At 40.7% G+C, this 12,348-nt stretch overlaps 2 protein-coding genes across 2 annotated transcripts; one reads left to right on the top strand and one right to left on the bottom strand.

The window, feature by feature from the left end:
• Positions 1–1,373: 1,373 nt before the first annotated feature.
• mmadhca (metabolism of cobalamin associated Da) lies at positions 1,374–7,916 on the top strand. The gene is made up of 8 exons (XM_079672428.1): positions 1,374–1,467; positions 1,960–2,005; positions 2,487–2,628; positions 2,935–3,158; positions 3,676–3,781; positions 3,864–3,982; positions 4,955–5,041; positions 7,255–7,916. Exons 2-8 carry the CDS (start codon positions 1,994–1,996, stop codon positions 7,447–7,449), a joined length of 885 nt encoding a protein of 294 aa, XP_079528554.1. The 5' UTR covers positions 1,374–1,467; positions 1,960–1,993; the 3' UTR covers positions 7,450–7,916.
• On the bottom strand, positions 7,514–12,343 carry LOC307033800 (uncharacterized protein). Its single transcript, XM_079672427.1, has 3 exons — positions 11,965–12,343; positions 11,679–11,870; positions 7,514–11,567 (listed from the first exon to the last, which is right to left on the bottom strand). The coding sequence occupies exons 1-3, from the start codon at positions 12,060–12,062 to the stop codon at positions 9,620–9,622; spliced, it is 2,238 nt and encodes a 745-aa protein (XP_079528553.1). The 5' UTR covers positions 12,063–12,343; the 3' UTR covers positions 7,514–9,619.
• Between the last annotated feature and the right edge of the window lie 5 nt (positions 12,344–12,348).

The raw sequence follows: 12,348 nt of genomic DNA, 5'->3' as shown, positions 1-12,348 counted from the left end.
TGATTAAGTCAATGCTTTTTACGTGTGTGTGTGTGTGTGTGTGTGTGTGTGTGTGTGTGTGTGTGTGTGTGTGTGTGTGTGTGTGTGTGTGTGTGTGTGTGTGTGTGTGTGTGTGTGTGTGTGTGTGTGTGTGTGTGTGTGTGTGTGTGTGTGTGTGTGTGTGTGTGTGTGTGTGTGTGTGTGTGTGTGTGTGTGTGTGTGTGTGTGTGTGTGTGTGTGTGTGTGTGTGTCACAGGGGCTCCATATAGGGTGGATGCTTCTGCGTCGCTGTTGCAAATGATCCTGTGGGAGACTCACTGCCAGCCAAGCTCTGTGGCACACACACACACACACAGAGCAACACACACATGCATATCTTGTCTGTTCATAGAAAGTGTCCACCAGCTTGTCTAAGTCAGCTAAAGAGATGTGTGTACGCCAGCAGAATGTACTTTACTACAGCTGTCCTTGTCCTTCACGACTTCTGACAGCAGATAACACTGCCACGACTATTTCTCTTTGCTACTTTTTAAACTTTATTCATCAAGGGAGGAGGATTTTTGCTGAGCATGTGTCCCCTTTTTCCTCAGTTTCCCACCTGGGAACCATCGAGTACAATCTTTGATTCAGAACAATATGTGGAGGTTAGCCAAGGTAACGCTAAAGAAAATGAAGGGGAGACACTGAGGGTGAATAGGGTAAAAAAGAGCCATTATTTTATTAAATATGTGGACATTTGCTTACAGTTCACGAATAGAAATCTGTTATGTACGGAAAAATCGAGGAAAAATCTTCATACACAGATAAACAAGTCATCTAAATGTGTACTTTGGATATTTTTCTATCCACTGTTCAAAAATAAGACATGTTGGGGTAGAAAAATGTCAAAATAGACCCGATTGATAGTACTAATAATGCACTTTTAATCAGCCGTATTAATGCAGGTGAGCAATCAGCTGACACACTTGGTATTAATTGGGTTTACTTCCTCTTTTTGAATGTTTTACAGTCAAACTGAAAGGTTTATATAATAGGCCTTTTGTAAAAACTCATAAAAATCAACAAAAGTGTGAAAATAACCTTCTTACTAAATAACTCAATATCATTTGTGGCAAACAATCTGGTTTAACAATCAATAATATAGCAGGCAAGTACATAACAAACTTTAAATGATAAATGAAGGCTACTTTAAGGCCACATTGCATTGCAAAGGGGAAGTACTGCTGTTATTTGCTGCCACCTTGTGGTGAAAAGGGAAACACGCAGGCTATAATTTATATTGTATATATTTTGTGTAGGGCTGGTTTACAAGCGCAAAAAAGGCTGTTGGAGTATCAGATCAATATTGTCTCACAACATGAAGCTAATTAATTAATCCCCACTATAACTAACATTATACAATTTAACCAGTACGCGAAATACGACTGTTTTGTCCCTCGTCATTTCCCGTCCTTGTTATGCCATAGCTGCGGACGTGCAAGTTAACAGGTAAGAACAACATGTACTTATCATAATGTTATCCCATTAAAACGTGTTTATTTGTCAGTTTTTCCTTCAGATTTATAGACGGGTTTATTTTCCACGTTGTCAGGTGTTTGAACCAAGTTTATATTTATCTGGGAAGTAAAGATTACTGTCGAAAAAAGAGAAAGTGTCAAAATAAGAATCAGCTGACCTTCCATATTTACTGCAAGACAACGTGCTAACGCGAGGAGCTAACAGCTGTTTGGTTTGTGTTTAAATCATAACATGTAACACTGTTTTGACTATTTTTATTTATTACAAACTAGGCAATGATAGACCTGACCCTTGATGTGTTTTTAGCCCCGTGTAACACGCGTGTATTCATTGCATCATGTTTGCTATCCGAAGTTATTCTAACAATGCTAACTAACAAGCTAAAGTGTGTTGTTTTTCTTTAATAACCAACAGTATGGGGTGTTATTTTTTTCTCTTCTTATTGTTGTTGTTTTTATCCAGCAGGTTTAAAGTGAGAAACAGAAGACCACACACGATGTCCAGCAGTGTAAGTGACATAACAACTCACCCCTGTCCCTGTTTACAGCTATAGGCTATTACATACACACAAAATACAGAATATATAAGGATTTAAAACAACCTATTTATCCCATAGTGTAGTCTTTATAGTGCATGAAGTAGTATGTGCTCCTTAGCTTCTCACTTGTTATTCAACTTGTTATTCAAATTATATTTAAAGTGTTAAGAGTAAAAGCAGTACCTGAGTACATTCAGTTAGTTACTTTCCACAAGGTAAATGTGTGTAGCTGCAGGCATAGTGTCCATTTGAAAGTGTAATGTAAACAAGATATATAAATAATAGTTAACATTATCTTTCATTCTAGCATGCAAGTTAAGCATAACATAAATCACTGTTATACATTTTCTTATGATAAAAATGATGTTTAATTTCTTGTTTTATAAAGTACAATTTCTCCAAATGTTTCCGGCTGTTGACTGTTGTTGTTGTTGTTGTTGTTGTTGTTTAGGTGCTGTGTGGTCGGGGCCGGCTGGTCCTTTCTAAGACTGCTGGTCATCAAGTACTAGCTGCCCTGCGAGTGGGCAGAACCAGAACCTTCTCTGCTGCTAGCTCAGACGAGCCGTACATATCTTCATCACACACAGACTCAGGTGAGACAGCCAGGGCATTCATCCTAAGAGAAGGCTTTATTCATCCAGAAGGAACTTGTTACACAAATACAATAAACACAGCAGCACAATAATAATCAAATGTGACCACAGCCTACAGTTCAGAAAATGCCCTGATCTAGATCTGAAGGGAGCTTCAATCATAGTATTTTCTAGCTATGAGAGTGATGAGATCATGTTTCAAACAGGACTACAAACAGTTAAAGATCCAGGTCTTAGGAAGTCAACTAAGGGAAGATTAAGCAGAAAACAGATGCTATATAATATGTTTCTCACATCCGTCTCCAGGCCCCAGGACCGTGTGGCCCGATGAGAGCATGGGACCGTTTGGACCTCAGGATCAGCGCTTTCAGCTGCCGGGTAACTCTGGCTTCGACTGCCACCTGGAGGGCATGGGCCACCAAAAGAAATTAAAGACTCCAGTCCACAGGACGGTGCCGGACGTACTGACGGCCCCCAGCTGCACGGAGAGACACCAGTTCATCCTGGCCCAGTTCGTAAATGAGTTCCAGGTACGTTTTACAATCATTTCAATGTTTTCATTATCTACACCTGCACAATAGATCCAGAAGGATATTTTGATATGTTATCATTTTGCTCTATCAATTATCTATCTATCTATCTATCCAGCTATCTGTCTGTCTGTCTGTCTGTCTGTCTGTCTGTCTGTCTGTCTGTCTGTCTGTCTGTCCATCTATCCATCCATCTATCCATCTATCCATCTATCTATCCATCTATCCATCTATCTATCCATCTATCCATCTATCCATCTATCCATCTATCCATCTATCCATCTATCCATCTATCCATCTATCCATCTATCCATCTATCCATCTATCCATCCATCCATCCATCTATCCATCTATCTATCTATCAATGTGTTGCATTTCATCAGTAAACACTATCTGTTTTATGATGTTAAACTAATATGGTTATCCCAATGTTCAACAAACTAATTGCTTATCCCATACTTTCCTCATATACGTTCTTCAAAGTAGTTTTTTCTCAATGTGTGCGTTTGCTTCTCAGGGGAATTTGGGTGGTATCGACTCGAGAGTGAACAAAGCTGAGCAGTACTTCCATCAGACGGACACAGACTGCGCCATCAGCTCCTGCCCCGAGCTGCTGAGGAAAGGTAAGGCAAGGCATTATTTACTCCTCATCTCATCCACTGAGTTTTTCATGACCTTAAAAACTAAACTGAGTGTGTTTGTCAGATCTGGAGCTGATGTTCCCCTCAGCGCCCACCGCCTCCATCACCGTGGTGACGGTCACTCAGAGTAACAGTCGGTGTGAGGAGGAGGAAGAGCAGGACCGAGAGCAGCAGCTCAACAAAGTGAGTGCTGTCACCTATTCTGCAAAGTCACCTTCTTCATGTCTCTTCTTCATCAACATGTGTCCCCTCTTCTTCATCGTAATGTGTCCCCTCTTCTCCATGTCTCTCCTACATCAACATATGTCCCCTCTTCTTCATGTCTCTTCTGCATCAACATGTGTCCCCTCTTCTTCATGTCTCTTCTACATCAACATGTGTCCCCTCTTCTTCATGTCTCTTCTACATCAACATGTGTCCCCTCTTCTTCATGTCTCTTCTTAATCGTAATGTGTCCCCTCTTCTTCATGTCTCTCCTACATCAACATGTGTCCCCTCTTCTTCATGTCTCTTCTACATCAACATGTGTCCCCTCTTCTTCATGTCTCTTCTACATCAACATGTGTCCCCTCTTCTTCATGTCTCTTCTACATCAACATGTGTCCCCTCTTCTCCATGTCTCTTCCACATCAACGTGTGTCCCCTCTTCTTCATGTCTCTTCTACATCAACATGTGTCCCCTCTTCTTCATGTCTCTTCTACATCAACATGTGTCCCCTCTTCTTCATGTCTCTTCTACATCAACATGTGTCCCCTCTTCTTCATGTCTCTTCTAAATCAACATGTGTCCCCTCTTCTTCATGTCTCTTCTACATCAACATGTGTCCCCTCTTCTCCATGTCTCTTCTACATCAACATGTGTCCCCTCTGTGGAAAGAGACTCTGAAAGTTTCAGGAACAAAGATTCTCTCTCTTTTTGATCCATTTCTATAAAAACCTGTCTGAAAATGAGCTGATCAGATTTTGGCCACTTCATGATGTCATTACGTTGTTTTGGCTTGGGCAACCATGAGCCAATCAGAGACAGGTTCTATATATATCTGAGACCTGTGACATATTGATGAAAGACAGTATAATAGGGGACCTTTAAGTTTGGCAATGTGACATGAAGTTATAAAACAGCTGCTGACACACGTGTTTTCTTTCTAACTGCAGTTTGTGAGCGGAGCGAAGGAAATGTGCTTCGCGCTGTGGACGGCAGGCTACTGGGCGGACTTTATTGACCCGACAACAGGAGAAGCTGTGAGTTATTCCTTTTAAAGCTGTCTCATAGAAAGGGCATACCAGGATAGCTTATGCATTTCTAATTATAGGGGGAAACATCGTTTAAATTATGCTGCAATATAACAACATATGGGTGTGAATACATTTTGATACTCTATTCCTGCGGTGTCAAACTCAAGGCCCGGGGGCCAAATCCGGCCCGCGACTTCATTTCATGTGGCCCCACATCTCACTAGGCCTGTTGCGATAATCGATAAATTGACTTATTGTACGATAAATAAAAATGGACTCGATAACTTTTCTGAGCTCGATAAATTGCCGTTTACATAAAGATGTGACCAGCATTATAGCCTGGAGCGCTGTGGCTGCCAGGCGCGCTGTGAGGGGCGGGGCTGACACACAGCCAGGTCAGGACACTCCGCGTGCACGTGCAGCAGCGTAGCAGCCAAATTAATAATATAGCGACAAGCGGGAGACAACGTGTGACTTACTCGCGGGGAATTTAAAGTGAAATGGAATTGGTTACAAAACCTAACTACACATCTCGATTCTCCGGTGTGGCAGTATTTTGGATTCAAACCAAATCAACGAGGCCAACCTACGGACTTGAATGAGCCGGGCGGTGTGTCGCATTGGTTTAAAAAAGGTAGCGAAAAAAGCAGGCAATACCACGCATTTTAAACCACCTAAAACACAACCACCCCATTCCGTTTTCCCAGCTGGGAGCAAACACGGCAGCTGGAGATGGAGAGCCCCGCCCGACAATGCAAACATGTTGGTGTTCCTTGCTCGAAAACTTAGAAAAACAGATTTGGATATGGCCTGTTGAGGCATCTGGGTGTTTGACAGTGGACTGGACACTTGACTGTTGTTTTAAGGAGTTTTTTTTGCTTGTGAGATAATGTGTGCTCATATTTACTTATTTATTTATTTATATATATATATATGAGAGAGAGAGAGCTCTGTTTTCCAGCCTGACTCTATTTAATTTATTGTTTTGGTTGTGTGTGATTTAATTAATTTATTATAATTTAATTAATTTGTTTTATTTATTATATATAATTTATATATTTTAATATTATTTCACATTTCATTTGCAATGTTGAATGTTCAATAAAAAGTTATGTTTGAAAGGATGTACTTGAATTATTATTATATATTATCATTATGTCTTAAAACGGTGCCGACAATATTATCGTTTATCGCAATAATTTCCAGAAAAATGTATCGTCCAACAAAATTAATTATCGTGACAGGCCTACATCTCACTTGCAAAGAATATAATATGTTTATTATACGGTTACATGCCGCTTAACAGAAGCACATTGCCCATAAACAGCATGTCCCACAATGCATCTCAAATTAGACTTTTTTTTTCTCAGAATTTAACATTCTTTCAAAATGTTACTTTTTGTTCAAAATTTGTTATTACCCTATGTGAGACTGACCGTTGAGCGGCCCGACCAAGCAAGGAGGCAGAGGCAGAACGTCCAAAAATATAACCCGACGTGGGCATTTATTAAAATAATGTGCACAAAGTTCACAGCCTCAATCCTGCTGTTCTCCGTGAACACATCCTGCAGCCACAAAGATCTCTCACACACTACCAGCCTTTCAAGACACAGCACCTAAATACACAGACAGACTAGCAAACACAGGGCACCAGGTGAACACAATTGGGTAATCAGCAGGAGGGAACACAGAGAAGATGGGGGTGAACACTTATACAATTAATGCCATTCAATAAATAACTCTAGTAACGGCCTCTCGTCATTCTCACTGAAGAGACTTGCAATTATTTGCCCTAGACTTCTGCTTTCAGACGTAGTTAATTATGAAGTTGTTACCCTATCTGATAATAATCCAATGCAGAGGCAATAATGTAATATAATACATTATTTTATAAATATGATATATTTATTATTATTATATAGTCTTATATATAAAACTGGCCCTTTGAGTGGAACCATGATGCTATTGTGGCCCGAATTGAGTTTGACACCCCTGCTCTATTCTAATGTCTTTATTTCATGTCTTGTTTTTTTGCTGCAATATACAATAACAGACAGCTTGTCCAAAGAAAATGAAATAGTTAATTCGATCTTTTGAAGGTGTATTAGTCATTTAGATATTTGAATGGATAGAAAATGGGACGTTAGTGTCAGTCTTAAATCTATATAAGATAACGCCAGCTTGTATATTTATTTACGCCGTCCTCTGTTCCCTTACAGTTCTTTGCATCTCCATCAAGTCAAACCAAACTGCGGACAGAGGAGGAACTCAGAGATCTGGGTTTCCACATCGAAGTGTCCGGCTCCTGCACAGTTATTCGCCACATCCTGAGAGGAACGTCTTTGTTTGTGGGGACTGTTTTCACCAACGCACCTGCTCACAGTGCTGCTATCGCAAGACTACAAGGACTTTAAAATTTACTCTCTGACGAGGGATAGGCTTTTTTTTTTTTTTAAATATTGCACGGATCTCCCAAAAAATGCCTCTATTTATGTTTGACGAAGCTAGGAACTTGATATAGTGTTGGCTCGGTGGGCGTTTGTTTTACTGTAACGAGGACTGAGACCTTAACGTTGAACAGGTCAACCTGACTTACCTTGCACTAAATGCTGGGAGAAACACACACTCGGTGCAGGGGGAAGCGTTCTTATTACCAATAAAAGGCATTTCAACATGTTATATCTGCCGTTTGATAAGTTTGTAGACAATATTAACACTTGAGAGGATGACAACACTTGTGTTTTTTGATAATACAACCATGGACTGAACCTTTTCATATTTATGGTGCAGTGTTTTCAATGTTTCTCTAACCTGATGCACATCATCTGAAGTTGAAGCACTGTGACAGTCTGAGACAATAAAGTGACTTTTCATCCGGTTATTTGGACTCCGTGTATCTACCGTCCAATTGTTTTTCTTTATTAAACACGTAAACGGAGGACCGTCTGAGAGGCCTTTTTGCTTTTTGCTTTTTTTTTCAACAGCATCATAAGAGGGCAACCAGAGTGACAGAGTGTCACTTTGCTGAAGGATAGTTGGGACCAGCTATCCAGGCCAGACTCTAAAGACTTTCCAAGGTGTAAAATGCTGCTGCCGGAGTACTGACTGGAAGTATTGCTGATATCAAGTCTACCATCCTCTTAAAATACTCTGTCCAACAATATCAGTCTCATGAAGAAAGGTTTTTTAACGCTTATTCAAAAATAGCAGAGAAACATGCATTCTTGTTCTCAGGAGGGGACATAGACAGAGGATTGTTGGAAAAGTACACAGTAAGTACTTCATAGTACTTGTGGGGGTAGTTTCACTAGTACTGAGTCCAACAGGATCGATCTCACGAAGAACTAACGGCAACAAAAAAGAATTCCCTCATCAAACTTAGCAGACGTGGCTTGATGTTGTTCTCAGCAGGGGACTTTGACAGAGGATTTCTCAAAACATACACAGTAAAAGTACTTCATTTTATTTCTGGTAGAAGTCAAACTAGAACCGAGTCCAACAGTGTCAGTTTCCTTAAGAACTTGTGGAAACAAATATTTGTATCACTCGTCAAATATAGCAGGAATAATGAAGAGCAGCTGATTTCAAAAAGCAAAGTGGAGAGGCGGCTGAGTGACCGCAATGCAGAACCGCTGTATAGTTTAAATCTCCTAACAATGTTGTCCATTTTAGACAAAGGCCTATTATATTTACAGCCCTTAGTAACATCCATTTTCTGGGCTCAATATTTGTCTTGGCCGTTTTCGTTGTGATCGCTAAATTCCCCTTGTTTATAATAATCACCGTTCCTTCAGCAGGATAGTGATTACAAGTGTGATTTTAGCAAACGAGTGCTTTTGTTGTGAAATCACTTCCGTGAGTTCCGCCCCGCCCCTCACTCCAAGGACCATTTGACGTTTTAGTAAGGTAAAAAGCAAAAAGCAAAAAGGCCTCTCAGACGGTCTTCCGTTTACGTGTTTAATAAAGAAAAACAATTGGACGGTAGATACACGGATTATTTGGACACTTCCTGTAGCTGTGAAGGTTTCCTCTTTACTCGGTGAATAATGAAGGACTGAGATACTGTCAGACATTTCATTTTGCAATTTGATCGTCACAAAGCTAAAAAGGTTTGCAGAAATGTTTGGTTATTGTCGCCCTCTAGTGGTAAATGAGATGACTCCTTAAACTTCAACTTGACACATTTCTAATAATGAGTGTTCTCTTGTCTCCTGTTCTACCTCTGATGATAAGGACATGACAAAGCAGATATCTATTTATTGTAATTTTATTAAATCAACGCGGGGAAACCGGAGAACCCCGGAGGAAACCCGAGCATGCACGCTGCAGAAAAGAACCGTAACATAATCAAGATCAATACAAACATTTAAAAACTAATGAAAAAGCAAATAAACATAAAAAATATATGATAAAAGTTACAGTAAAATAAAAAGTCTTCAGCCCAGAGGATAAAAACTAAAAAATACATCAATCAATTGAAGACAAACCCAGACTTGTTTGAAAAAGTAGAATAAAGATTAAAATCAAATGTGATGCATGTGTTGATGCACGTTTTCTACAAGCCTGCGATCCAGCGCTGCTTCCTCACTTGAACACCTTCCTGAAGAACTTGGTGACGCAGTCGATCATGCGACATAAGATGCACTTCTTCTTGTTCTTCTTCTGTGGTAGGGGTGTGGATCCTACCACCCACTCAAACTCTTTCGACATTGACGACGTGTTCATCTCACTGTCTGTGGATAATCTCTTGACCCTCTTCTTGGTCTTCCTCTTCACGGCCGTTCTGCCACTTTTTTCTGAACACTTCCACAGATTTTCTTTCAATGTCGTGGACACGGCTTTCTCAAAAAGTGCACGTTTGTATCTGATGGCACTCTGAATCTCCTCCGCAGATCCAAACCGCTCCACGAGGTCTTTGTAGACTGGAATGTGGATGTTTTCACGGGTTCTCAGGAGAGTGGCAAATCCCATCGTATCCGTCTTCACTCTCAGGCGCTCCACCATCCCCTCGAAGTCACTGTGGTAAATGGTCTGGTTTGGGGCTGCAATGTGATCTAGTAGCTGGACTAGAAACACAGTGAGACAGGTCCTGTGTTGCTTTATCAGCAACTCTTCTTCAGAGTAGAAAGCCTCCTCTTCCTCTTGGTACCTCTTGTTGTATCGTTGCTGTGTGCCTCCGTCTGAAGTCTCTGTTGAAGAGTAATGGGCCTTCTTTCTGCCCTTTTTCTTGCCTTTTCTGCGTTGTCGTTGCAACTCCTCGTCATAACTATTAGACGTTTCATTGACTAAAGTGGAAGAAGGACTCGTACATTCACTTCCTAACTCTTCTTCTTCTTCTGATTTTAATGGCCGCCGCTCTCCAAAACTATCAGATGCTTCAACGACCAAACTGGAAGAAAGTCTCACTTCTGATTTCTCTCCAGAAATGTCATAATCCTGGATAATCTCTCCCGGTGAGATGTTGACCAATGAATAGTGGATTGCTTCTTCTTCCAGTTTCTCTGCTGCTTTTTGTGGAACATTCTCTCGTTCAATCGAAGAGTCATTCTCGCCTTCACTCGCGAGGAAATCTAAAGCTGCTTTGAGTTCTTCCTCTTCTTCTTCTTCCTCTTCCTCTGCACTTTTTTGTGGCAGGTTCTCTAGTTTCATGGACGAGTAATTCTCGCCTTCACTTGCGAGGAATTCTAAAGCTGCTTTGAGGATTCTCTCGTCTTCTTCCTCTTGCTCTGCACTTTTTTTTGGGCGATTCTCTGGTTTCATGGAAGCCTCATTTTCCCTTTCACTTGCGAGGAAATCTAAAACGACTTTGAGTTCTTCGTCGTCTTCTTCCTCTAAACTTCTTTGTGGAAGATTCTCTGGTTTCATAGAAGCCTCATTTTCACTTGAGAAGAATTCTGCAGCAGTTTCCAAATAGAGTCGTTCTTCTTCCTCTTCCTTTGCACTTCTTTGTGGCAGACTCTCTGGTTTCATGGAAGCCTCATTTTCCCTTTCACTTGCGAGGAAATCTAAAACGACTTTGAATTCTTCGTCGTCTTCTGCTAATTCCTCTAAACTCCTTTGCGGCGGCTTCCCTGCCGGAGTGGCCGAACGCTCTCCAATGTCAGTTGAAGCCAGCAATTGATCTGCTGCTTCCATGATCTTTTTGATATCTGTCTCGTCATCTGAAAACGTGCAGCTTGAGCATTGGCTTCTTCGGGAAAACTGTGGTGAGGGAAGCACCTTATCATTTCCCATGCAAGCTCTCAAGATATGGGCGATGTGGTAAACAATATCTTCGGTTTGAGAATCAGTTGATGAAACTGACTCTCTGGACGAGTTGGAAGAGGGTGGCTGTGTGAGTTCTTGAAGATCACTGTTCACCCTCTTTGTTATGGATACTATGAACAAAGCCAGGAGTGCTTGAGACTGTTGGGTTGCACTCTGTTGGAGTCCTAGTGCCATACCGAAACAGCAGTCAAGACAGTTCCCAAAACTGGCCTCAACATCTTCTTCTGTCACTCTGTCATAATTACGAATCCTTTGCGTGTAAACCCTAGGCTCGCCGAAAAACAAAAATGGAAAGAGTTATGATTGAAAGTCTTTAAAGTAGGATTGCAGCTCGCTGAAATGTAATTTAAGAGTGGCTGTGAAGCTGGTGACTTACGTTGGGAAGGAGGCTGTGATGCAGGAGTTTTTTTGGTTTTCCTCCTCCATCCAGTCCATCCACTTATTAACCTGAGGTAAAGTAACTTCCAAGATCAGGATGGTGAGCGTATCTATGATCTCCTGACACATTCTTGTAAGAAGAATGATCATGTCTGAGTCAATTTTGCCATCTGATAACAACTGCCAACTCCTGTAAGAAAAAGACAAGTCATGGTTTAGTGAAACAGAGATGTTTACGCCAGGTCTGAGCTTATCTGCTTGATGACTTTAAACGTGTTACTTACACATCTGTGCAGTCGTTGAGGAATGACTTGATTATGGGTTGGAATATGTCTGGTGTTAACATAGGCATATCCAAATCGCTGCACATTAGTTCTCCCATTTCGTCTGAAGCAATCTGGAAATAAAGCAAATCAGGTTTTAAAAGTCAAGAGGATGAGACTTTAACAAATGTTGTACAAGTTCAAAATGTGCCAGAATGATTTAGTAATGGTTGCAAGGCAAGACAATTTGATTTAAATAGCACTTTTCAGCACGTGGCGATTCAAAGTGCTTTACAGATTAAAAGCAAAAGACATTTAAGAACAAATACATTATAAACACATTATTAAAAAGGTATTTAAAAACAGGCATAAGAAGCAAAGGTAATGAAATAAATTCAATAAATA

Source organism: Notothenia rossii (genome assembly GCF_949606895.1).
Source record: "Notothenia rossii genome assembly, chromosome: 3".
Taxonomy (NCBI): Eukaryota; Metazoa; Chordata; class Actinopteri; order Perciformes; family Nototheniidae; genus Notothenia; species Notothenia rossii.
This window is presented reverse-complemented; position numbering and strand designations above follow the sequence as displayed.

Excerpts from the sequence above, each read along its gene's own strand:
- mmadhca (XM_079672428.1), top strand. Across the intron at positions 3,983-4,954 it reads GAGAGCAGCAGCTCAACAAA|TTTGTGAGCGGAGCGAAGGA; the intron begins GTGAGTGCTGTC and ends TTCTAACTGCAG. Across the intron at positions 5,042-7,254 it reads ACCCGACAACAGGAGAAGCT|TTCTTTGCATCTCCATCAAG; the intron begins GTGAGTTATTCC and ends GTTCCCTTACAG.
- LOC307033800 (XM_079672427.1), bottom strand. The coding sequence starts at position 12,062 with ATGGGAGAACTAATGTGCAGCGATTTGGATATGCCTATGTTAACACCA. Across the intron at positions 11,871-11,964 it reads CTCAACGACTGCACAGATGT|GAGTTGGCAGTTGTTATCAG; the intron begins GTAAGTAACACG and ends TTTTTCTTACAG. Across the intron at positions 11,568-11,678 it reads ATCACAGCCTCCTTCCCAAC|GGTTTACACGCAAAGGATTC; the intron begins GTAAGTCACCAG and ends CGGCGAGCCTAG.